Here is a 24139-nt window from a genome sequence, read left to right on the forward strand (position 1 = left end):
CTTCAGTATTTTCCCCCTTCCTTTCATGTAATCCACAAGACTTTTAACTGTTGCTTTACTCAATTCCTAGTGCACGTTGAAGCCAGAGCAGATCTAGTAACATTGTAACCAATTGAAAATATGAGGAAACTACTATATTCCTATAGTAAACTCTAATGTATAATACTATATGTACTGGAGAAAATTCCAACTATAACATCCTTTGAGTTTTTTTTTTAGAAGATGCTTTGCACCACAGTTCTCAAAAGTTCTTATTACTATGTTGCTTCATGTGATTAAATCTAGATAGAGGTAAATTTCATCTTCCCACTCATTCGCACTGGAGTTACTGAGACTACAGAATATCTTTGCATTTCCTGCACATCAAGTGAGGCTGGTTATCCCAAAGCTCTGTGCTGCATTGCAAGAGATGCTTCAGGAACACACCCATTCATTTCCTTTACAAGCAGGAAGAGTTTTTAAAAAATCTGTAGAAAATGTATATCTAATAACTAACACATTCCCTGCCATGCTAAACTTTCCCATTCTGTTCTGTAGTACGGCAGTTGTATTTTAAGAACATAGTGAAATAACTTGTATTTATATAGAACCTTTAATAAACTATCCCAAGCCACTTCGCAGTCATTACAAAATAAAATATGACAACAAACTAAAGGCCTGCTCGGGTCTGCAAATGAGACCCAACCCGAGCCCGACAGACCCCATCCAAACCCGATCCGAGTCCTTCCATTCTGTCCCGTGCCCAACCCGACCATCAGTTAACTTGCCTTCCGTTTTTCACTTTGTTCCTTACCTGCACAAGCTTAAAATAACTGTAGCAAAACCACCTTTAAAGTCCAAAAAGTAAATTAACATTGAAGTCTCTTACCTGAGGTGGTGACGGAGCATGTCTGATCTGACCCGACCTGAGCCCGAATGCCGAACCCGGAAGTGCGACCCGACCCCCACACGTATTCGGGTCCTGTCTGGTTTGGGTCGGGTAGCAGGCCTTTACACCAAACCGTATTAGGGGAGATGACCAAAAGCTTAGTCAGAGGTAGGTTTTAAGGAGCATCTTAAAGGAGGAAAAAGAGGCAGAGACGTTTAGGGAGGGAATTCCAGAGTTTAGAGCTGAGGCAGCTGAAGGCATGTCCTCCAATGGTCGAGCAATTAAAATCAGGAATGCTCGAGAGGGCATTCTCGGAGGGTTGTAGTGTTTTTTTTTGGCAGATTTAAAAAGGACCTTTTTTCTGGAGATTGTTTTTGAGAACTTTTTTTGTATGAAATAGCTACCTGATCTGTGAATGTGTTGTGCATAGTAATGGAATAAAAAGTTGGTTGAAGCCAGTAAAATAAATATTGAAAAAGGCACAATGATCTTGGAAATGACCTGGTAGCATGCACATCATCTGCTCTGCTGATGGGAAGCTGGATTTTTATTACGGTATTTTGAGTTGCAAGCTCTGTATGCTATTATATTATTAACACTTCAGCATGTTTGCTGCTACAGAGGTTATTGATAATTAGCCAGATGTAATGGTGGTTGAACCCCAACTATTTAGTTCCATGAGAGCAGGAAAAGATGCTAACACTCATTTGGTGAAAGGTTGGTGATGCACTTCAATGATGTTTAATGGCATTGATCTTTTGCATGAAGGCTTGTTCATTCTGTAGGAGCCTGTTCCTGGAGTATTCGAATTACATTTTCAGTCAACCTGATTAGGCTTCTGAGGTTCTGCAGCACTTGCTCTCTTGCGTGTATGACCTTAATCAGGATCATTTCATTATGCGTCTTGTCTTCCTGTAAGACCACTTGAATGTTTTTATGTAGTGTAAATGGTATTCTGTGTTTAATTTTTGTTCTAATTAGATTTGTTCTTTTGTTGATCATTGAGAGCCCAGTGGTCAGTTCTAAACTTGGTTTATGGTTTTGAATGAATAATTTATCTTGAATCCCCAAGTCTCTCCTCTTCCCCTTCAGTCCAGTGATTGATTAGAGATGTGAATTTGCAAGTACAAGTTCCTATCTTGCCTCTCTGGGTTGCAGCATGTTTATAAATCAACAGTTATTACCAATATTGCTCTTAATTGTAATTTACTTCCTTGGTCTAGTCAATATATTTTACTCATTCATGGGATATAGGTATCACTGGCAAAGCCAGCATTAATTGCCCGTCCCTAATTGTCCAAGCAAAAGTGGTGATGAGTTGCCACCTTGAACTGCTGTAGTCCTTATGGTGTAGATATACACACTGTGCTGTTACGGAAGGATTTCTATGATTTGACCCAGCAATTGTGAAGGAATGGTAATGTATTTCCATGTCAGAATGATGTGTGATTTGGAGGGCAACTTGCAGGTGGTGATGTTTCCGTGCACCTGCTGCTTTTATTCTTCTAGGTGGTAGAGGTTTGGAAGGTGCTATCGGAGAAGCCTTGAAAAGTTGCTGCAGAGCATCTTGTAGATGGTACACACGGTTGCCATGGTGAGCCGTTGGTGGAAGGAGTAAATTTTTAAGGTGGTGTATGGGGTACCAGTCAGATGGGCTTTTGGCCTGGATGGTGTTCAGCTTCTTGACTGTTGTTGGAATTGCACTCAAACAGGGAAGCTGAGAATATTCCATCACATTCCTAACTTGTACTTTGTTATTGGGAGTCAGGAAGTGAGTTACTTGCCGCAGACATCCCAGCCTCTGACTTGCTCTTGTAACCGTAATCATTGTGGCTGGTCCAGTTAAGTTACTGGTCAATAGTAACCCACAGCATGTTGATGGGGGATTCAGCGATGGTAATGTCATTGAATATCAAGGGGAGATGGTTAGATTTTCTCTAGTTAAAGATGGTCATTGCCTGGCCATTGTGTCGCACGAATTTCACGCAGCAAGTGGTTAAGGTCTCGAATGTGGTGGAGGCAGGTTCAATTGAAGCATTCAAAAGGGAATTAGTCAGTTATATGAAAAGGAAGAATGTGCAGGGTTATGGGGAGAAGACAGGGGAATGGAACTGAGGGAGTTGCTCTTTCAGAGAGCCAGTGTGGATGTGATGGCGGAATAGCCTCCTGCGCTGAAACAATTGTGATTCTGTGAATATTGTGATGCAAGTAATTTTATAAAGCAATAATGGATGCTGTTGTTGACTATAGAACAAGTTTGAATTGTAAACTCTCTATTTAGCAATCTTTTCCTCATTTAAATCTGAATAGTTTTTTTTAGTAGATGTAGTTGCTGGAATTTGTATCTTCCTCCACCTTGAGAGAAATTTTACAAGTAACTAGTCTTTGAAAGAATAATCTGGTGCTTATTGTGTTATGAGTTTACCTCATAGTTTTGTTGTGCCTTAGAATTAGCATCCTGCAATACCAGTGGGAGGAAAACAACAAGTGAATTGAATGCTGATGAAGAACCCATCCATCTGTCAGGCATTTTTAGAGTAAAAATTTCATTCTCCTGTTTTCAAATAAGGACTTGAGAGTTATTTTCCTAGGGTAGATGCTGCTTTTTGACTAATTTGCTTTTTGTGCCTACTGGGTTGCTGCTTGAAATATCAAAGGGGGTAGCTTTCTCCATCATTCATCTTCTGTGATGGTGATCAGGTTTATTGTAAGTCAAAGTGTTAACTGTCTAAAAGTGGTTAAACATACAAAGAGGCAGTCCTTAATTCTTGAGTATGACTTATAGAAGTATGTTGAAGGATTATAGGAAGCTTTAAGAGAGGGAAAGGAGGCACCAATGGTGAAGTAGTTTGGGAGAGAATGAGGAGGGGTTTGCTGATAGAAGGAATAGCCTCTGCTAAAGCAAAGGACAAATAGTAATGCAATGTCGCAGGGGCAGGTGCAGGCAAGGTACACAGCTGGTGATCATTTCATTCGTTTTATTTTTCTTCCAAGGAGTTGGCTTATTCTGGGATAAGGTTCCGGAGGTGCCCGGGGCCCTCTGGTACCGAATCTAGTGGTTATTCCTGGAATATTTTTGTAATGCAGTCACTGTCCTAGGATTGCAGAGAGCGGAGGAACGGATGGCAGAAGGTCTGTGGAAGCACTGCTCTTGAACCAAGAATTGATTTGTAGTGGGCGTAGTCATGCAAAATTAAAATTACCTGCTACAACTGACGTGCAATAAAATAACCAATAGTCCTCCATTGCAATTCTGGAGCCCAGTACCAGTATGTTTGGCTACACTGATTGATTGCTTGGTGGGTAAATGCTGTCTGTATAATAAAAGCAAAATACTGCGGATGCTGGAAATCTGAAATAAAAACAAGAAATGCTGGAACCACTCAGCAGGTCTGGCAGCATCTGTGTAAAGAGAAGCAGAGTTAACGTTTCGGGTCAGTGACCCTTCTTCGGAACTGACAAATATTAAAAATGTCACAGGTTATAAGCAAGTAAGGTGGGGGTGGGGCAAGAGATAACAAAGGAGAAGGTGTAGATTGGACAAGGCCACAAGGCTGACCAAACGGTCATGGAGCAAAGGCAAACAATATGTTAATGGTATGTTGAAAGACAAAGCATTAGTACAGAATAGGTGTTAATGGACTACCCCATGGTAGGCTCATTCAGAAAGTAAGGAGGCATGGGATTCAGGGAAAGTTGGCTGTCTGGATACAATATTGGCTGGCCCATAGAAGACAGAGGGTGGTAGTAGATGGAAAGTATTCAGCACGGAGCTCGGTGACCAGTGGTGTTCCACAAGGATCTGTTCTGGGACCTCTGCTCTTTGTGATTTTTATAAATGACTTGGATGAGAAAGTGGAAGGCTGGGTTAGCAAGTTTGCCGATGACACGAAGGTTGCTGGAGTTGTGGATAGTGTGGAAGGCTGTTGTAGGTTGCAACGGGACATTGACAGGATGCAGAGCTGGGCTGAGAAGTGGCAGATGGAGTTCAACCTGGAAAAGTGTGAAGTGATTCATTTTGGAAGGTCGAATTTGAATGTGGAATACAGGCTTAAAGCCAGGATTCTTGGTAGTGTGGAGGAACAGAGGGATCTTGGGGTCCATGTCCATAGATCGCTCAAAGTTGCCACCCAAGTTGATAGGGTTGTTGAGAAGGTGTATCGTGTGTTGGCTTTCATTAACGGGGATTGAGTTTAAGAGCCGCGAGGTTATGCTGCAGCTCTATAAGGCCCTGGTTAGACCACACTTGGAATATTGTGTTCAGTTCTGGTCGCCTCATAGGAAGGATGTGGAAGCTTTAGAGAGGGTGCAGAGGAGATTTACCAGGATGCTGCCTGGACTGGAGGGCATGTCTTACGAAGAAAGGTTGAGGGAGCTAGGGCTTTTCTCATTGGAGCGAAGAAGGATGAGAGGTGACTTGATAGAGGGGTACAAGATGATGAGAGGCATAGATAGAGTGGACAGCCAGAGACTTTTTCCCAGGGTGGAAAGGGCTATCACCAGGGGGCATAATTTTAAGGTGATTGGAGGAAGGTTTCGGGCAGATGTCATGGTAGGTACTTTACACAGAGAGTGGTGGGTGCGTGGAATGCGCTGCCAGCGGTGGTAGTAGAAGCAGATATATTAGGGGCATTTAAGCGACTCTTGGATAGGTACATGGATGATAGTAGAATGAAGGGTAGGTAGTTAGTTTGATCTTAGAGTAGGTTAAAGGTTCGGCACAACATCGTGGGCCGAAGGGCCTGTACTGTGCTGTACTGTTCTATGTTCTATGAATATTGAACAGCAGCAAGTGCAAACTTGAAAAAAAACAGTGGGTAAGCAAACTGAACAAACTAAGATGAAATGAAATAAATGCAAAAAAAAGGTTGTAAAAAATGTAAAAATGAAAAAAAGAAGGAAAAAGAAAAAACAACTAAAAATGTAAGTAGAATGGGGGGCCCGTCATGCTCTGAAATTATTGAACTCAATGTTCAGTCCGGCAGGCTGTAGTGTGCCTAATCGGTAGATGAGATGCTGTTCCTCGAGCTTGTGTTGATGTTCACTGGAACACTGCAGCAATCCCAGGACAGCATGTGATAAATGCTGTCTGTAGTTTGGTACTCAACAATACAGAATAAAAAGGTTGGAATTTTGACCACTGTTCTACCTGAGTTTGTAGGTCAGCTGGGGATCGAGGAATAAAAATCTGAAGGATTTCCAATCCTAATTACTATTGTGTTACCTTTGTTTAAAAATTCTCCTGTTGTATAAAGCATCATAGTCTGACCATAATTAATGCTGGAGGATTAATTTTTCAACATTCTTCAGTTGCCTCGATCCTTCTCAAAGATTTAGAAAAATGCACCCAGCTTCTTTCCTGCACACCCATCACCTTTCATACTTGCCAAGCTCCACTGGCCTGACAACGTCCCAGTGAATCACTTTCAAAGTCCAAATCTATATCTTCCTATCTGATGATCTCTCTACATGCACCTTACATTGTGTCATTGCATTACTATTTGTTTTCTCCACTATCAAAGCCCATTTTTTCTGTTAACTCTACCATCCTCTCCTGTGTGCTCTCCAATCCACTTCATCTTGCTATCTCCCACCCTACTTTAAAGCTCACTAAAAGCACAGGAACATTAATGAAAGAAATATTGTAAGGGTTAGGGTGGAAAAAGAATTGAATCCAACTGAGTATAAGGAAGCCAAATTAAACCAAGTAAATCATTAGCTGAGATGTTTCTGTGATTATCCTATCTTGACGGTGCAGATTAATTCTGTTGCTTGCGTTCATTAAAGGTGTCTTTATGTTAATGATTTGCCTTGGCAACAAGGACACTGTGTACCAGTGCAGATGAAAATACAATGAAAATAAAAAAAGTATATTCCATTCTGACAAAATCTAGGATTTAACTTTTTAAGGGTTTTGAGCATATAGACCAAAGATGTACAATATGAAGATGTTCTTATTGGTTCTTCAGTAGTCCAGTAGCGATCATTAGGACAGTGGTAAATGAAAACTAGGTGAGAATGCTCAGAGGTTACAGGTCTCTTGCTGAGCAAGCTACTTTGGGTGATATTTGCAGCAATATAAAATTTCTTTTAAGAACCAAACAACCTCCCATAATGGCAAGACCAAGATTGTATTTTTTTTTTTATTCGTTCATGGGATGTAGGCGTCACTGGCCAGGCCAGCATTTATTGCCCATCCCTAATTGCCCTTGAGGAGGTGGTGGTGAGCTGCCTTCTTGAACCACTGCAGCCCATTTGGGGTAGGTATACCCACAGTGCTGATGGGAAGGGAGTTCCAGGACTTTGACCCAGTGACTGAAGGAACGGCGATATAGTTCCAAGTCAGGATGGTGTGTGACTTGGAGGGGAACTTGCAGGTGGCGGTGTTCCCATGTATTTGCTGCCCTTGTCCTTCTAGTTGGTAGAGGTCGCGGATTTGGAAGGTGCTGTCTAAGGAGCCTTGGTGCATTGCTGCAGTGCATCTTGTAGATGGTACACACTGCTGCCACTGTGCGTCGGTGGTGGGAGTCAATGTTTGTAGATGGGGTGCCAATCAAGCGGGCTGCTTTATCCTGGATGGTGTCGAGCTTCTTCAGTGTTGGAGCTGCAACCATCCAGGCAAGTGGAGAGTATTCCATCACACTCCTGACTTGTAGATGGTGGACAGGCTTTGGGGAGTCAGGAGGTGAGTTACTCGCCTCAGGATTCCTAGCCTCTGACCTGCTCTTGTATTTAAAGGATTGTATAAAAATCATAAATTCTACAAACATTGTTTCAGTTAAACTTTGGGTCAGTTGCTTGTTGTACATGCAATTTTTGTGCATGAATAGTTTTATTTATTCACTTCTGAAGAAATGAGTTAGCAGAGCCCATTCTTTAAAATGTATCTCTCTGAAATATATGGACATCAGCTTTGTATACATAGCGAAGTGTCTAGTTGAAAATCAGGTACAACTTGTGAAGGTGAGCTGTTTTGTAATCTTGAGGTGATTTTGTACTTTTGTTGCATCCAAGTACTCATGTTCACAACAGAAATGCAGTTGCATCAGTTTTAAAAACAACTTAGATGTGTGGTTTTTGGTTCTGAATTATTCTGTAATGTAGTGAACTGCTAAAAAGGGCAGTGAGGAGGAATAAGTTATATTAAATTAGGATTGGTTTACCAAAATTGTTGGGGTTGGTGGGCAAAGGGAAATAACTTGTCAGACCATATTCTTTTTAATTGATTGTCGTCTGCTTTATATCCAAGGGCATTTTTGAAATAGAAAGGCAGGCTTTTTGGAATGCCTTTGTTAGCACTGGTCTAATCAACTATGATGGCTTACTTTGCAGCTGATGTATTGAATCTAATCTGCATTTTTTCAGAAAATATTTATATAAAACCAAGCTTATTACAAGTATGATTTAAGATCTTTCCAACTGCTAATCGATGGCAGTGTGGTCCTCGTCTTCGTGAATATACTTATGCCTGGTAGGAATTGATCACTGTGTCAGCCATTAAATGGTACATGACAGCGAAAGATTAACTCTATCAACCCTGCAAGAACTTCCCTACATCAAAAATAGGAGAGGTCAGCCAGCATCTCAAAAATCCACTTGTTAGAATTGTGGCAATGTATTTTAAAAAGTCAGTCAAATTTAGATGGGAAAAGTATACCTTGCATTAATTTAACATTTATCTAGTTCTTTTCTTATGCAGATCAATTGACAAGGTTAAACTGTGAGGATTGACTAGGTAGGAGCTAGGTAGGGGAGGAGACCAAATGTAAGATGAAAGAGATAAAGTCTTTTAGGAGGCTTGAAGGAAGGTAAAGAAGTAGCAAGGTGAAAAGATGTTGGAAGAGAAATCCAGGAGGCAGAAGCACAATGGCTGAAGTGTTGGCCTTCCTTGGATATTTTTGAAATGGGGAACATAGGGCGGCACAGTGGTGCAGTGGTTAGCACCGCAGCCTCACAGCTCCAGGGACCCGGGTTCGATTCCGGGTACTGCCTGTGTGGAGTTTGCAAGTTCTCCCTGTGTCTGCGTGGGTTTTCTCCGGGTGCTCCGGTTTCCTCCCACAAGCCAAAAGACTTGCAGGTTGGTAGGTAAATTGGCCATTATAAATTGTCACCAGTATAGGTAGGTGGTAGGGAAATATAGGGACAGGTGGGGATGTTTGTTGGGAATATGGGATTAGTGTATGATTAGTATAAATGGGTGGTTGATGTTCGGCACAGACTTGGTGGGCCGAAGGGCCTGTTTCAGTGCTGTATCTCTAATCTAAATCTAAATAACAAACAGTAATCTAATGTCCAAGGAACATAGAGTATGGGCTTCGACATGTGGCTGCAGAAATTTCAGAAACAGGTTGGAGAGGGGTTGTGGATGAATTTGAAAACTAAGACAAGGATTTTGAATCTATTCGTTGAAGAGCCCAGAGATGGGCACGAACCAGGTCACTGCAGAATTTCATGCAGGTGATGCCTTCGGCAGAAATGTTTTGAATGAGCTGAAGTTTGTGATAGGTGCAGGTGGGAAAATTGTGGAGGAAAGCTCTTTAGAAGTCCCATCTTCAAGGTGAAGGTGTGAATGAGAATTTTTGCACTGGACTGGGGGAGGAAGAAATGGAAGCAGTTCATCTTTTGCTGGAAGAAGGTGGTCTTAACAATGGCGAGGTTGAAGTCTTGGCTCGTACATAAATAGAATACAATTCTTGTGCACCTCTGAGTGAGCAGTATTGGAGATCGATTGAGTTGAGCACAGAGGCATGGATGACTTCAGGGCTTCACAATTGACAGACAGTTGGTAGTACACCTGAAACCAGTCAACAATCCGTGTTTGAGAAATTAAGTTGGATGTTGGCATATGTGCAAGCCTGAAAATCTATTCAAATTCAGCCTGCTTATTGTTGCCAAAGGTTCCAGGCAAATTCATAATGAGGAAGATGTGACATTAACAACCTCAAAAGGGCTTCTAAAAACAGTGTGATCATCGAAATGCGCGAATAAAAATGGAAGACGAGCATAAAGTATTCTGAGGAATGTCACAAACGTGCTATGACGAATGATTTTTTTTTTAAAATCCACCAACTGGAAGCCTGAATATTAAACTGGTGGAGATGAACCACTCAAGTCTCGCAAGCTTCGAATTCTGCCTGCTCACCGTCACCACCGAGGCAAATACTCTGCTGCGGACTGTAGTGTTCAATAGTTTAATTGGTCTGTGTTTGATTGTTAGTCTGTTCACTGATCGATTCACCCTTAAGTCTGAGGGTGGAGCTCTGGAGTTTTGAGAAGGTTCCGGAAAGAGACCCCTTGAAGGAAATCAATCGCATTGCTGCCTCCTGGAGAGCCATTGAATCAGCCATCCACATCTTCAAACTGGAAGCCTCGGGAACACCAGGGGAGGGTCGCAGGAGCACCGGGGAGGGTCACGCGGCCACCGAATTCAGCCTGAAGCCAACCGAGCCACCAACCTCCACAGACTGTATCCCCATTCTATTTCTTTGGCCTCTAAGTCAACCAATCTATCCTTCCCCACACTGTAACCTATTTGTGTGTGTGTGTGTGTGTAAGTAAGTTGGAACGTATTTAGATTGGTTTAAGTATTGTAAAACTAGCCTCTTTGTTAAAGTTGAGAAAACCTGTTCAGTTGGCCCTTTTTATGATCATGGTGCATAAACAGTTAAACACTCACTGAATTGGCAAGCATATCCATGTAAAAAAAAAGAAATGAACCTGTGGCGGTCAATCAAGGAGAGGGAAAAAAGTGGAGCCCTTCGATCCCTCCTTGCCTGATCGTAACAAATTTGGGGGTGCTACAGTTGAGATCAAACCCAAAGACCAATGAGAAATTGGAAGTGGGAAACCAAATTGATCCCCAGCAATAATTTTAAAAATGTTAGCACTGAACCACAAGAAAACCTGTAATAGAGTACTAAAATGTCCACTTTTGAGGCTAGTACCTTCCTAGAACAGAGTTAAGTAACTTTGGGACAATTTAAAGCCCTATCTGTTGAAGGGTTAAGGAGTATAGCTAGGCATTTAGAGATAGCTATCCGTCCAAAAGCTAGCAAGCCTGAAATCCTAAAACTTGTGGCCAACCATTTTGAAATGAAACTGAAGAACCGGAGACAGGCGTAGAATCTGACATAGATAGAATAGCATTAGCTAAGATACAGCTGGAACAGCGGAGACTACAGCCAGAATTCAAAGAAAAAGAAAGGGAGACACAGGAATGGAAGGAGGAAAGAATTCCAGAAAGGGAGAAAGAAAGAGCTTTCCAAAATTAGAAGCAGGAAAAAGTTAAGGCAGCTCAAACTGAATAGGGGAAAACCCAATGTACCCAGTGAAAGCAGCACTAGTGAGGGAACTACCCCTAGCTCAGGATTGAGTGCTGATCTCTTAAAGTTCTCTCAGTTGATACCAAAGTTCGATGAGGGGGATGTGAAAGCATTTTTCAGTTGAAAATCTTGCAAAACAGTTGAAGTGGCCAGCAGAGTGCTGGACCCTGCTACTGCAAAGCAAATTAACAGGAAAAGCCCATGGGATTTACTGTCCGAGAGTTCATCAAACTGAGATGACCAAAAATGCTATCCTGAGCGCTAATGAGTTGGTACTGGAGGCGTACTGCCAAAAATTCCGAACTCTCTGAAAACGGCCTGAATACGCTAACGTGGAGTTCGAAAGGGTTAAACAACTCGCTTTTGACTGCTGGATATGGGGGCTTAAAATAGAGTCCACCTATGAAAATCTTAGGTAGGTGATCCTCCTCGGAGTTCAAAAACTCACTTCTCCTTTCCATAAAAACCCACATTGAGGAGCAAAAGCTTCAAAGAGCCAAGCAGGCAGCAATCCTGGCTGATGGTTATGAGCATGTCCCACAAGCCCTTGCCCCAAGGGAACCCCAACCCAAGTCACCTCCAAAACCCTGAAAAGGATAGCAGGTGGGAGGGTGATAGGAAGATGAACAGCCATGGGTGATAAAGGAAAGCTGGAAACATGGAGGGGGCCCTCGGGCAAAAGTGGAAGGTGCTGAAAACAGCAGTGCTACCCGAAAGCCAGAATGTTTGCATTGCAACAAGGCAGCTCACCTTTGAGCTGATTGCTGGAAGTTATGTGGAAAACCCATAGGATTAGTCGGGGTACACTGGAACAGTGCAGAAAAGGTGCCCTGATGGAAAGCAGAACAGACTAGGCTGTGGCTCTAACTGCAGCAGCAAGTTCCTGTAAATGTACTGCTGAGAGTGCAGGAGAAATTATCCCTGAGAGTTAACAGGATTTTATGTCGAAAAGAAAAGTGACCCCTATTCCCCTTGAGTGAGGCAAGTAAGTCACTTAGGGATTCAGGGGCCACCCAGTCCATTCTGCTGGGAAAAGGCATGACCTTTTCCCCAGGGAGTATATTGCATGCCGGAGTATTAGTGAATGATATTGGGGGAAGGTATATGCCTATACCTTCATATCAGGTGCACCTGAAGTGCGACTTTATTTCAGGACCAGTAACCGTGGGGTTTGTGTCTAGTTTGCCTGTGGATGGGGTCAACCTGCTTCTTGGTAATGACCTGGCAAGGGTGAAGGTGGTATCTTCCCCAGTGGTCTTAGGCCGAATGATGTCAGGGAGACAGAGCAGTTACAGGAGAAGGTCCCTGGCATTTTACTTGACTGTGTGGTGACCTGGTCCATGACCAAATGAGCTCATTCAGAGGAGGCTGAACTGGCAGTGCAGATGGATAACCCTACTGTCTGGTTATCAGGAACCTCCTTCGGGAATTTAGAGGAACCAAAGTGAACGTTAAGCAGATCTTCCTTGGTCAAGGCTCAACAGGCTGCAGGCTGGCCCAGTGTTGTTTAAAAAAAGTTAGCACAGACTGCCCAAACTGAAGCAGAAGGAGTTGCAGACTGCTATTTAAAGGATGAGGTGCTGATGAGGAAGTGGAGACCTCCTCACAGACCTGTGGGCGAAGAGTGGACAGTGGTAGCGCCGAAGTACCATAAGGGAAATATTGGAAATAGCTGACAAAATTCCAATGGCTAGACATGTCGGTATCTAAAAAAACCCAAGTCCACATAAGACATCATTTTTATTGGCCACCACATCCACGAGGATGTGGTGGAGTACAGTAAAACATGCCGCATGTGCCAGGTTGTAGGTAAGCCCCAACCTGCAATAAAACCTGCGTCCCTAATTCTCATACCGGCTTTTGGGGAACCATTCAGCAGAGTGCTGGTGGATTGTCTGGGGTCCCCGCTGAAAACAAAAGGGGGCCATCAGTATCTTCTCACTATTATGGTTGTGGCTATCAGATTTCCAGAGATTATCCCCCTAAGAACTATCTCTGCCAAGGTAGTGGTGGAGGGGCAAACCCAATTCTTCACCCGATATGGGCTGCCTGCTGAGATCCAGTCGGATTAGGGCACAAATTTTATGTCCAGTATTTTTCCGAAGGTCATGGGTAATCTGGGCATAACCCACTAAAGTCCTCAGCCGACCGCCCACAGTCACAAGGGGCATTAGAAGGGTACCACCAGACCCTCAAGACGATGATCAGGGCATACTGCTATGTGTACTCCCATGACTGAGACGAAGATTTGGGATTTCTTTTGTTTGCTACCAGGGACTCGCCAAATGAGTCCGCTGGTTTTAGTCCCTTTTGAATTAGTTTACGGACATGAGGTGAGAGGTCCTCTTAAACTAATCAAAGAGGTTTGTGGGACATAAGGATGAGCCTTCCATGTTGGATTACATCTCCGTGTTCCATGACTGCTTACGAGAGCCTGTGTGGTGGCTCAGGAACACCTAAAAAAAACATTCCCAGACAGCTATGAAAAGGCAGGCAGATAAACGTGCCCAGGCCAGAACATTTCAGCCCAAACACCATGTTAGTGCTACTACCAATACAGGGTGAACCACTGAAAGCTCAGCTCAGTGGCCTGTACAGAGTAGTAAAGAGGATTAGCAAAGTGAATTGTATGGCGGTGCCACATATATATGTTAAAGCAGTATCACTGCCGGGAAGGGAGCAAACAAGCACAGGTCGGTCAGGCAGTCAAAGAGGAGAGCAAAAGGAACAGTGAGGAGGAGTTGGAGGGAGTTCCCAAATCAAATCCCCCACCATTTGGTTAGCTAACACCAAAATGCGAGGGAGATTAGACACCGTACTCTCATTTAAAAACAGAACAGAGAGGAGAGCTAACGAGGCTACTCAGCATTTAAAGAGGTCTGCAGGGACAAACCTGGGTGCATAACCCTAGCCCTACACGATGTGGATGTGAGGGACCCTACCCATAAAGCAAAATTCCTGTCATCTAGGTCATGGGGAAAGTGACCCAGGATCAGGAGGAAATTCAGTACATGCTGGAGCACGAGCTGATTGAGCCTAGTCAGTGCAGCTGGAGCTGTCCTGTTGTGCTCACGCCCAAACCCGATGGCTCAACAAGGCTCTGCATTGATTATAGGAAGGTTAATGCAGTGACCAGAGCTAACTCCTACTCAGTTCCCCGCCTGGAAGACAGAGTTTGAAACACCACCTACATAACAAAAATAGACTTGTTAAAAGGATACTGGCAGGTTCCCTTAACCACCCGAGCTAAAGAGATCTCCACTTTTGTCACCCCAGATGTCTTATTCCAATGCTGGGTGATGCCATTAGGATTAGGAGATCCCCCAGCCACCTTCCAAAGGCTGATGAACCAGGTAGTGGCTGGTCTACCCAATTGTGTAGTGTACCTGGGTGATCTGTTAACATACAGTGACACCTGGGGATCACCTGGATCAGTTAGAAGCCCTCTTAAGGTGACAGCTGACCTAGTAGTAAATCTCGCAAAGAGCGAGTTCGCTAAGGCACAGGTAACTTACCTAGGACATGTTGTGGGTCAAGGGCAGGCGTTGATGGATTTTCCCATCCCCACGACAAAATTGGGAAATAATGCAATTTTTGGGAATGTGTGGGTTTTACCGCAAGTTCGTCCCAAACTTCACTATAGCCACCCCATTGATAGACTTGTTACAGAAAAGAGCCAAGGTAGTGCAGTCAGGGAGGTGCCAAACTGCTTTCAAGAGGCTGAAAGCCATCTTAACTAACAAGCCAGTGCTAGCAGCTCCAAACTGTAACAAACCATTTAAAGTGACAGTTGATGCTCGTGACCTAGGAATTGGTGTCATTCTGCTCCAAGATGATGAGTCAGGCATTGAGACACCAGTTGGGTATTTCTCCAAGAAATTAAACACACATCAAAAGAGAAGGAAACTCTGGGACTGTTACTGGCTCTCAAGCACTTTGAAATATATGTTCAAAGTGGATATAGAGAGACTGTAACTTATACTGCCCACAATCCTTTGACATTTGTGCAGAAATTCAAAACCCAGAATGCAAGGCTATTTCGATGGGGCCTGCTTTTGCAACATTATCACCTAAAGATTACCCACACTGCAAGGAAAAGCAATGTGATAGCTGATGCTTTATGCAGAGTCCAACTCAACACAGAATCATCCTGGATCAAAACAAAACCAGAGCACAGCTATGGCAGTGTGAGATTGATGTGAGTGTTTAAGGATGAATGTGTGTGTACAATTTTATTTTTTATTTGCAACCTTATAAAGAAATGCACCTGTCATCGCATTACAACAAAAGTTGAGCATGTGGGGGCAGCGATCTCTCTCCATTGTGGGTAAGAACCTGGTCATCAGGTGCGAGGCGCTCACGTTGCTGTACGTGGCGCAGGTCTGGCCCATACCCCACTCCTGCGCTATGGCGGTCACCCAAGCCATTTTCTGCTTCATCTGGGGATCCAAAATAGATCGGGTCCGGAGGGACACGATGTTCAAATCTCTGGTTAAGGGTGGGAAAAATGTACCCAATGTAGCCCTCATCCTGATGACCACCTTCGTGTGAGGCTGCATCAAGCTGTGCGTAGACCACCAGTACGCAAACTCCAAGTGTCACTACGTGCTGAGGTTCTATCTGTCCCCGGTGTTGCGAAGGATGGGCCTGGTCACATTGCCGCGGAACGCTCCATGCAGTTGGACCGTGCCGTACCACCTATCCTTCGTGGAGCAGTTTCTGCGGGAAAACACCTTTGACCACCGATCCATCAGGCAGTGGTCTGCACGGAATGTCCTCAAGGCCCTACGGGAAAAGGAGACGGTGGATCCTGTCGGATGGTTCCCCGAGCAGACCGTCAAAGTCATTTGGCGGAATGCCTCATCACCAGAACTTTCAAACAAGCACCAAGATGTAGCTTGGCTGGTGGTGAGAAGGGCCCTCCCCGTCAGATCCTTCATGCACACCCGAAGTCTCGCCCCCTCCGCGCAATGCCCCCGCGGTGGCTGTGGTGGGGAAGACGGTTGTCCACCTACTCCTGGAATGTGTCTTTGCAAAGCAGGTGTGGAAAGAGATGCAGTGGTTTTTGTTGAGGTTCATCCCAAGCAGCTCTGTAACACAGGAGTCTGTGCTGTACGAGCTGTTCCCAGGGACGCACACTGAGACAAACATCAACTGCTGCTGGAGGACTTTCAATTCGGTGAAAGACGCCCTTTGGTCTGCCCGAAACTTGCTGGTTTTCCAGCGTAAAGAGTTGTCCACCACCGAATGTTGCAGGCTGGCACATTCCAAGGTCCAGGACTACGTGCTGAGGGACGCTTGGGGCAGCCACAGCAAAGGCTCAATGGGGAAAGACCACAGTGTAAGGTCCCCCCACCAAGCTGAACTGAGGGGCTGGATCCATGGGAAACACCTCGAACTGTATCGGAGAAATTTTGTGTGCTGTAAATGTAAAAAAGTATATGGCATGACAATGTAATGGAAGGGTTGTGAGGCAACTCATGATTGTATAGAAGGAAACTGATCACCTTTGCACTGTCTGTATTTTTTGACTTGATGCTTTTTTAAACTGTTTGGGAATGTAATTTTTACAGATTTTTATGAATAAAGTATATTTTGGAAATAAAAAAAAAATTTCATTTCGCGTGGTGTGGAGGTGTCACAAAAATGTGTTCAGTCAAATGATTTTTAAAAAATCCATCAACTGAAGACCTGAATACTAAACTGGTGGAGATGAACTACTTGAGCCTTGCAAGCTTCAACGCAGCTGACCATGACCACCGAGGCAAATCCCCTGTTGCAGACTGTAGTGTTCAATGGTTTAATTGATCTGTGTTTGATTGTTATTCTGTTCACTGATCGATGTTCACTGTGCTTAAATACTTAAGCCTGAGGGTGGAGCTATGGAGTTTGGAAGGTCCCAGAAAGAACAGACAGAGACTCCTTGAAAGAAATCAGCTGCATTGCTTTGGTGGTTCTCCAGGAGGCGGCAGCCATCTTCATCTTCAAACCAGAAGCCAAAGAACCACCGAATCAGGCATCCAGATCTTCAAACTGGAAGCCTTGGGACCACCCGGGGAGGGTCACGCGACCATCGATTTCAGCCTGAAGCCAGCCGTGTCACCAGCCTTTGCAGACTGTATATCCCTCTTATTTCTCTGGACTCTAATTCGACTAATCTATCCTTCCCCACTCTGTAACCTATTTGTGCTTTTGTGAAAGGTGGGGCATATTTTATTATTTTACCTACATCGCTTTAAGGACAATAAAGCTATCCTCTTTCTTAAACTCGAAAACCTGTCCAATTGGCTCTTTTTATGATCACGGCACGCAAACAGTTAAACACTCAGTATTGGCAGGTATATCCGCTTAAAAAAGAAATAAATCTGTTATGGTCATACAAGGAGAGGGCAAAGAGGAGAGCCCTTTGACTGCCCTCCTCACCTGGTCATAACAGGAATTATGAGATATTTATTGAAAGATTGTAGAACTCGAGTCCTAGAAGGATTGGAAAGAGGGGAAATTGAGAAATTCATTCACCACCTTGTTCTTTGTAACCTATCAATGTACTCTATATACTATATATTTAATGGTCTTGTTCGCTTACTGTGGGGTCTTATTGATTTGACATTCTGGTTGCATTTTGAGAGGACCAGGGAGAAGATTCATAATTTTTTTTGAGGGTGTTGTCATGCAGACCCCCCACCTGCCAAGAATGAGGCATATTAATTTCATCATATGAACATTGATTTTAAACTGTTGCTGGAGGAAGACCTTTGACTGGAGGACATTTACATACTAAGAGATGGTGCTTGTGGAGACTAAGCACTACTCCCTGATCCAATTAACCCAAATTGATTTTTATCACCAAACATTGAAGGTGTAAGGAAGCACATTCCAGGGACTACAATTCACAAACGCAGGAGTGGTTAAGCCAGTTAGTCACATGACTGACCTGGCCAACTTGGAGTTGAATTGTGCCACACAGAATAAAGAGACGTCAGCATTTGCAACTGAAGCTGGAACAACGAAGCCTCTCTCCTGCCTGTGTGTCTCTCTCGTTTTCTCCCAAGCCACTGGACCCACGGAAGACACGTAAACCTCGAGAAAAGACTTTGACATCGAAACAAGTTGAAGTGTGAACTGGGCCCCAACGAACAGCAGGACTTACTGGCAACCAAACACTCCACATTGAACTCAAAGGACTGTAATTATAATCCCAATATGGCTCCAAACTTTTCCCCTTTATTCTTTTCTACTTTTTCTGTCTCCATCTGCGTGTGTGTTTATCGCATATACATGCTAGCGTGTCGCATATTCGTAGTTGTTAACCAGATTAGAGTTTAAAGTTAATAGATTTAAACAAGGAAGGTGGAAATTTAAGGGAACCTGTCTGATTTCTTTGCCTTACAATTGGAGCAGTGAACAAGGATTCACTGAGGGGGAGCTAAAAACACGGTGTTTCTAAAATTAAACCCTGTTACAGTTAAGCCAGGCAAAGGCTTAGAGGGAACCCCTTTTCACCTGGTTGTAACAGTGTTACAAAAGATTTATGGAATATTTGATCATGAAAATAAATTGAAGAGAAGAAAATACTTCCAGTGACACTTTTTTTTGCTTTAGGCTGGAATTTCTAATAAATGGGGTTACAAGAGCACATTTTAAAAAATCTAACCACTATGATTTTAGGCTTACTACATTGATCTTCCAGCTGCCCCATATTTTGGGCGAGCACTAAATTACAGCCCTTCTACAGGGAGAAAAGGAAAATTGGTCTTTGTGCAGCACTGAAAATATACCTTAGAAAATATCCTGCTTATACATTTGCATTATATAAGATTGACGTACTTTTTGCCTTTACTTTCCTTGGATGTTTTTTCAAGCAATGAATAAAGATGGAATTAATAAAGAAACTACAGTAGGAGAGTCTAAATCCGTACCTGTTCGAAATGATTCATTTTAGCTAAATGAGGCTCTCCAGATTAATAAAGTCTTCCTCCTGCACATCCCTCCCCCATCCAGAAGACATCAAGCCCTTGCTGGGCTGGAGGGCACCAATTGCCCTGTAGTCCCTTACCCAAGTAACTAATTCACACTTGAAATTTAACAGCAGGTTACAGAGTCAGGAAAATCTCAGATCATAGAATGATGCAATAAAAAAGGAGGCCCTTCAGCCCAACATGCCTGTAGATCTGTGCTGAATTAGTTCTCAGCTACAACAGCAATAAGTCTACCATTGGCTTCAGTGTCTCAGGTGAGGGAAGGGAAAAAAACAAGCACAATTCCCACTCCTGTTTTATTTTAAGAACCTAAGAAATAGGAACAGGAGTAGTCTATAAGGCCCCTCAAGCTTGCTGGTGGCTGATCTTCTGCCCCAACTCCATTTTCCTGCCTGCTCCCCATATCCTTGATTCCCTGAGAGACCAAAAATCTAACTAGTTCAGCCTTGAATACAATCAATGATGGGGCATCCACAATCCTCTGCAGTAGAGAATTCCAAAGATTCACAACCACTCTGATGTCTTCACAACCACTCTGATGTCTTCACAACCACTCTGATGTCTTCACAACCACTCTGATGTCTTCACAACCACTCTGATGTCTTCACAACCACTCTGATGTCTTCACAACCACTCTGATGTCTTCACAACCACTCTGATGTCTTCACAACCACTCTGATGTCTTCACAACCACTCTGATGTCTTCACAACCACTCTGATGTCTTCACAACCACTCTGATGTCTTCACAACCACTCTGATGTCTTCACAACCACTCTGATGTCTTCACAACCACTCTGATGTCTTCACAACCACTCTGATGTCTTCACAACCACTCTGATGTCTTCACAACCACTCTGATGTCTTCACAACCACTCTGATGTCTTCACAACCACTCTGATGTCTTCACAACCACTCTGATGTCTTCACAACCACTCTGATGTCTTCACAACCACTCTGATGTCTTCACAACCACTCTGATGTCTTCACAACCACTCTGATGTCTTCTCATCTCAGTCCTGAATGATTGATCCCTTATCCTGAGATGGTGCCCTATGCTCTAGATTTCCCAGCCAAGGCAAACAACCTCATTGCCTACCCAGTCATAACCCTTCGGAATCTTGTATGTTTCAATGTGATTACCTCATTCTTCTAAACTTGAGAGAGGATAGGCTGAGCAAATTGGGCCTATAATCATAGGACAATCTCCTCATCCCAGGAACCAATCGAGTGAACCATTGCTGTACTGTCTCCAAGGCAAGTATATCCTTCCTTAGATATGGAGACCAAAACTATGCACAGTGTTCCAGGTGTGGTCTCTCAAAGGTCTGAGACAATTGTAGTGCAGGGACAAGCCAAGCCCAAACCCAATTTCATTGGAGCGCTGCCGAATAGTGAACGGGAGTGGGAATTGTGCTTGTTTTTTTCCCTTGTTATGACTGTGCTTCTATATTTTAAGTATTGTTTAAGGACTTATATTTGGGCATTATGGGCATTTTTTTCTTTGGGAAAACTGAAAATGATTCCATGAATGCTTTTTTTCACTGGGGTCATTGAAAGGACACTGAGAGGTCTTGTTCGCAAACAACATTTACTGCAAGTCACCTGTCTTCAGCTAAATATCCAGTAGGGGCTTTTTGACATGGGGGAGATGTTTACAGAGAAGTGACAGGTCAAAATTTATAGGGGTCAGGAGGCTTGACTCTTGAGGTATTCTTGGTTTCGCTTTGAACAGTGTGTTGGGGTGTGAACTGTTTTGAAGGCAGTGGGAGAAAACCAGCCAACAGAGATGGTGTTCGGCCAGTATGTTCCTGAGCCAGTGCCACTCTATAGCTTCCTGCTGGGAACTTATGCAGGGTGACTTGACAAGCTAGTGCACACAGATCTCAAGAATTTGCTGTATGGTGACCAAATTTGTGGGTGCAAGTTCTTGTACCTTCACTTTGGTCCAGCATGTTGACATATCCTGATAACTTCTAAAGTTTCTAACACTGGTAATATTGTCCATCATCAGACTAAAGTACTTCAGCCCAACAGGTTAATGGATAATCTGGCTACAAAGACATAATCTTTATCGTTAGCAGTGACTTCTAAATGATCATCTTCATTTCACGTCATTTTAGATGGTGCAGACTCTAGCAAGTAATGGAGCCAACTCAATCTGGGAACACTCACTTCTTGATCCAGCCCAAGTGCAAAGTGGACGACGCAAACCAAATCCTCAGGATAAAGTACAGTGAGTTCCATTCACCTTAAAAGTATAAGGCTGCTGTATTGGAATTATATGTACACAGACTGTCGTCTTTTCAATAAAATCTGGTATTTTTGTCATTTTTTTCAATAACAGGTAATAATAGTCTCCAGTATCTTTTTGCAACCAGTCAAATCAGCTATTCATCAGATTAGTCCATTCAATAATTTATTTTTGAATGAAAATTCCAGGATGTGTTCAATTTACACAGCTTTATTGTCAAGCCTCAGATCTCATTATTACATGGATCTCATTCATAAGAATTTCATACTGTTTTGGCATTATAACAAATGGGTGAATAAGATTAATTGCTGACGATATTGTCCCATTGCCCTTGAAATAGAGTAATTAAGAGTTCTAAAATTACATTTATGGTAAATTCCTACCACAGTGTACAGTCATTAATGTGGTAGTGATAGGTCTGACATTGTAACTGACTATGTGAAATTGTTATAGACTTGCTGAGACTGCAGTTACTGTATTGTTAAAATGTACCTTTTTATGTTTTTTTTAAAAAAAACTACAGCCCCACCAAGGCAGAATTCATACGAGCCAAGTATCAGATGTTGGCATTTGTCCACAAACTTCCTTGTCGTGATGACGATGGTGTTACCACAAAGGATCTGAGTAAGGTGGGGTGCCTTGAGCAAGTCCTGTTTGCAACTGTAATAGCATGATGATGACAAAATTAAGATCTATTTTTAGAATTTATGCTAAATTTGAATATTAGAGGAGATTGGCAATTAGATATCGTCAGTTAAGATATATCCGCTTAAAATAATCTGTTGAGTGAACAAATCTCCTCTTTTTCTTTGAAAATCTTTATTGACACAAGCTTTTAGGAGTGACCTATGAATAACTTAACAATCATTTTTGTTCTCTTTGGTGATTCTTACCTGCACAAAATCCCATTTAATCACTTCCAACTTTATTGTTGAAGTGTTTGCTGGTTTTATCCAAACACAAGTTGATTATCTCAGACTCCATATATGCAAAGAAAACCAGTCATTTAGAGTTTGTGTAACAGGCTCCCATGCTCTCTATGTAGTAATCTAGCCTTTGTGTGAGCAGGCTTAAAAGATAAAATATAAAATTCTGGTCTTCTGCAGTATTTCTTCAAAGTGTACAATCACTTTTAGTTATATCCAGTACCAAGTGTTTGCCACTTAACCAGCATTCATGGTAGTATGTTTGCTCTGTTTCTTTTTAAAATATCGCTATACGTTCACTTTTTTTTAAGAGGCCATCTTAACTCTGGTTTAAAATGTCATGAGTAGTCATGTAGTAATATTATGCTTCGTGTTTCACTGCTTTGCCTCAGAAGCCAGTGTCCGTTTGCCATCTGATGATTTCTCAAAGCCAGTCAAAAGGAGTTAGTTTTGATGAGCATTTCTGACAGCTTCAACAAGTCAGCTGCAGTTATGCATTACAGTTGGTCACAGACAGAGAAGGGTTTAAAAATCTTTACTTTAAAAAAAAAAGCTTCTGGTCCCATCTGTGATCTTATCCATGATCAAATAACCTGCCTTTTGGCCTTGCCCATGAAGAATGAGTGAGGCTTTAGAAGATCGCTGGTACCACAAAATTGTACTTTCTGGAAACAAAGTGGCAGAGAGAATCTTTTGACTTCAGTTGTATCTGTTTATAGTACCTTTTGTATCTCTTTTTAAAGAAGATCCAGTGGCGGTTAGATAAAGCACGTCACCATGATGCATGTGCTCTGTTTCCGTGCACTTGTTCAAACAGCAATTTCTTGTCACTAGCAGAACTCTCAGAAACCCAGTAAAAGGTTTATAGTCTTCTGGCATCCGTCTTCATCGTCTTATTCACTTCAATTTTGCATTCAGGTCTTTGGAAGAGGACTTTTCATAACATTAGAATTGCAAGTAAAAGTATTGCAGGCTATATCGTGCCCTGGGGCATTCTATGAAAATTGAATTGTCATTCTGCACAAGCTGATGGAGTAGACCTTGTTGAATGCTGCAGATCTCATTAAAATGTTATTACTCTGTAATTAGAATATTTTGACCAATTTGTGAGGCACAGGAAAATATTTCATTTCTTGAAACATGTTTTTCTAGTCTTTAATTAGTTGCCTGGTTAGCCCTGTAACTAGTGCATGTGTGTAGGTTTCATGTAATGTAGAGATAGGATATATGAAATGTATTTTATTTACATTTCACTGGTGAGGTTAACCTCTAAACTCATGAGTAAGATGTGCTGATCCTCATTTGCAAAATGTAAAGGAATTGTGCATTTTTAAAAAAGAATTGGAGGTAATGCAGCATCTGAATTGTAAATACTTCATCTGGTTATCATTGGGAAATTGTGAATAGTGAAATATTGGCAAAATGTGTGTGTATATATGTTTGGAATATATGTAAGGATATTCCATCCTGTTGTATGGTGTGATTCATGGCAATAAGGACACAATTCTCTCAAGGGTGGTTAAACTGTGCTCCCAGATATAAAATATAAGGGAGCTACCAGATCTAGTAATTTTCATTAAAATTATAGCTTTTAATTTGCAAGTGGAAATTGTTATCCAAATGGAATATATAGAAGTTTCAGTATTATAAATGCTACTTGACTAAAATAGAGATGTAAATGGTAGTATTGTCAGAATTATGAAAGTTTTTGTTTCTTTTTCACTTTGTGATGAAAGCATTTACCCTGTGCACTGCACCTTTCCTTAACTAAGATCAGGATCTGTTCACAGGA

At 42.5% G+C, this 24139-nt stretch overlaps 1 protein-coding gene across 6 annotated transcripts in view; it reads left to right on the forward strand.

Moving 5' to 3' along the window:
- git1 (G protein-coupled receptor kinase interacting ArfGAP 1) overlaps positions 1–24139 on the forward strand; it is a 216182-nt gene that overhangs the window by 87402 nt on the left and 104641 nt on the right. For all 6 annotated transcript variants that reach the window (XM_068010450.1, XM_068010453.1, XM_068010455.1 and 3 more), the window contains 2 exons: positions 21291–21403; positions 21945–22050. In XM_068010450.1, the coding sequence (XP_067866551.1) occupies positions 21291–21403; positions 21945–22050 (219 nt within the window). The remainder of the gene's footprint in view (positions 1–21290; positions 21404–21944; positions 22051–24139) is intronic.

This window comes from Heterodontus francisci, chromosome 30, assembly GCF_036365525.1.
Source record: "Heterodontus francisci isolate sHetFra1 chromosome 30, sHetFra1.hap1, whole genome shotgun sequence".
Classification (NCBI taxonomy): Eukaryota; Metazoa; Chordata; class Chondrichthyes; order Heterodontiformes; family Heterodontidae; genus Heterodontus; species Heterodontus francisci.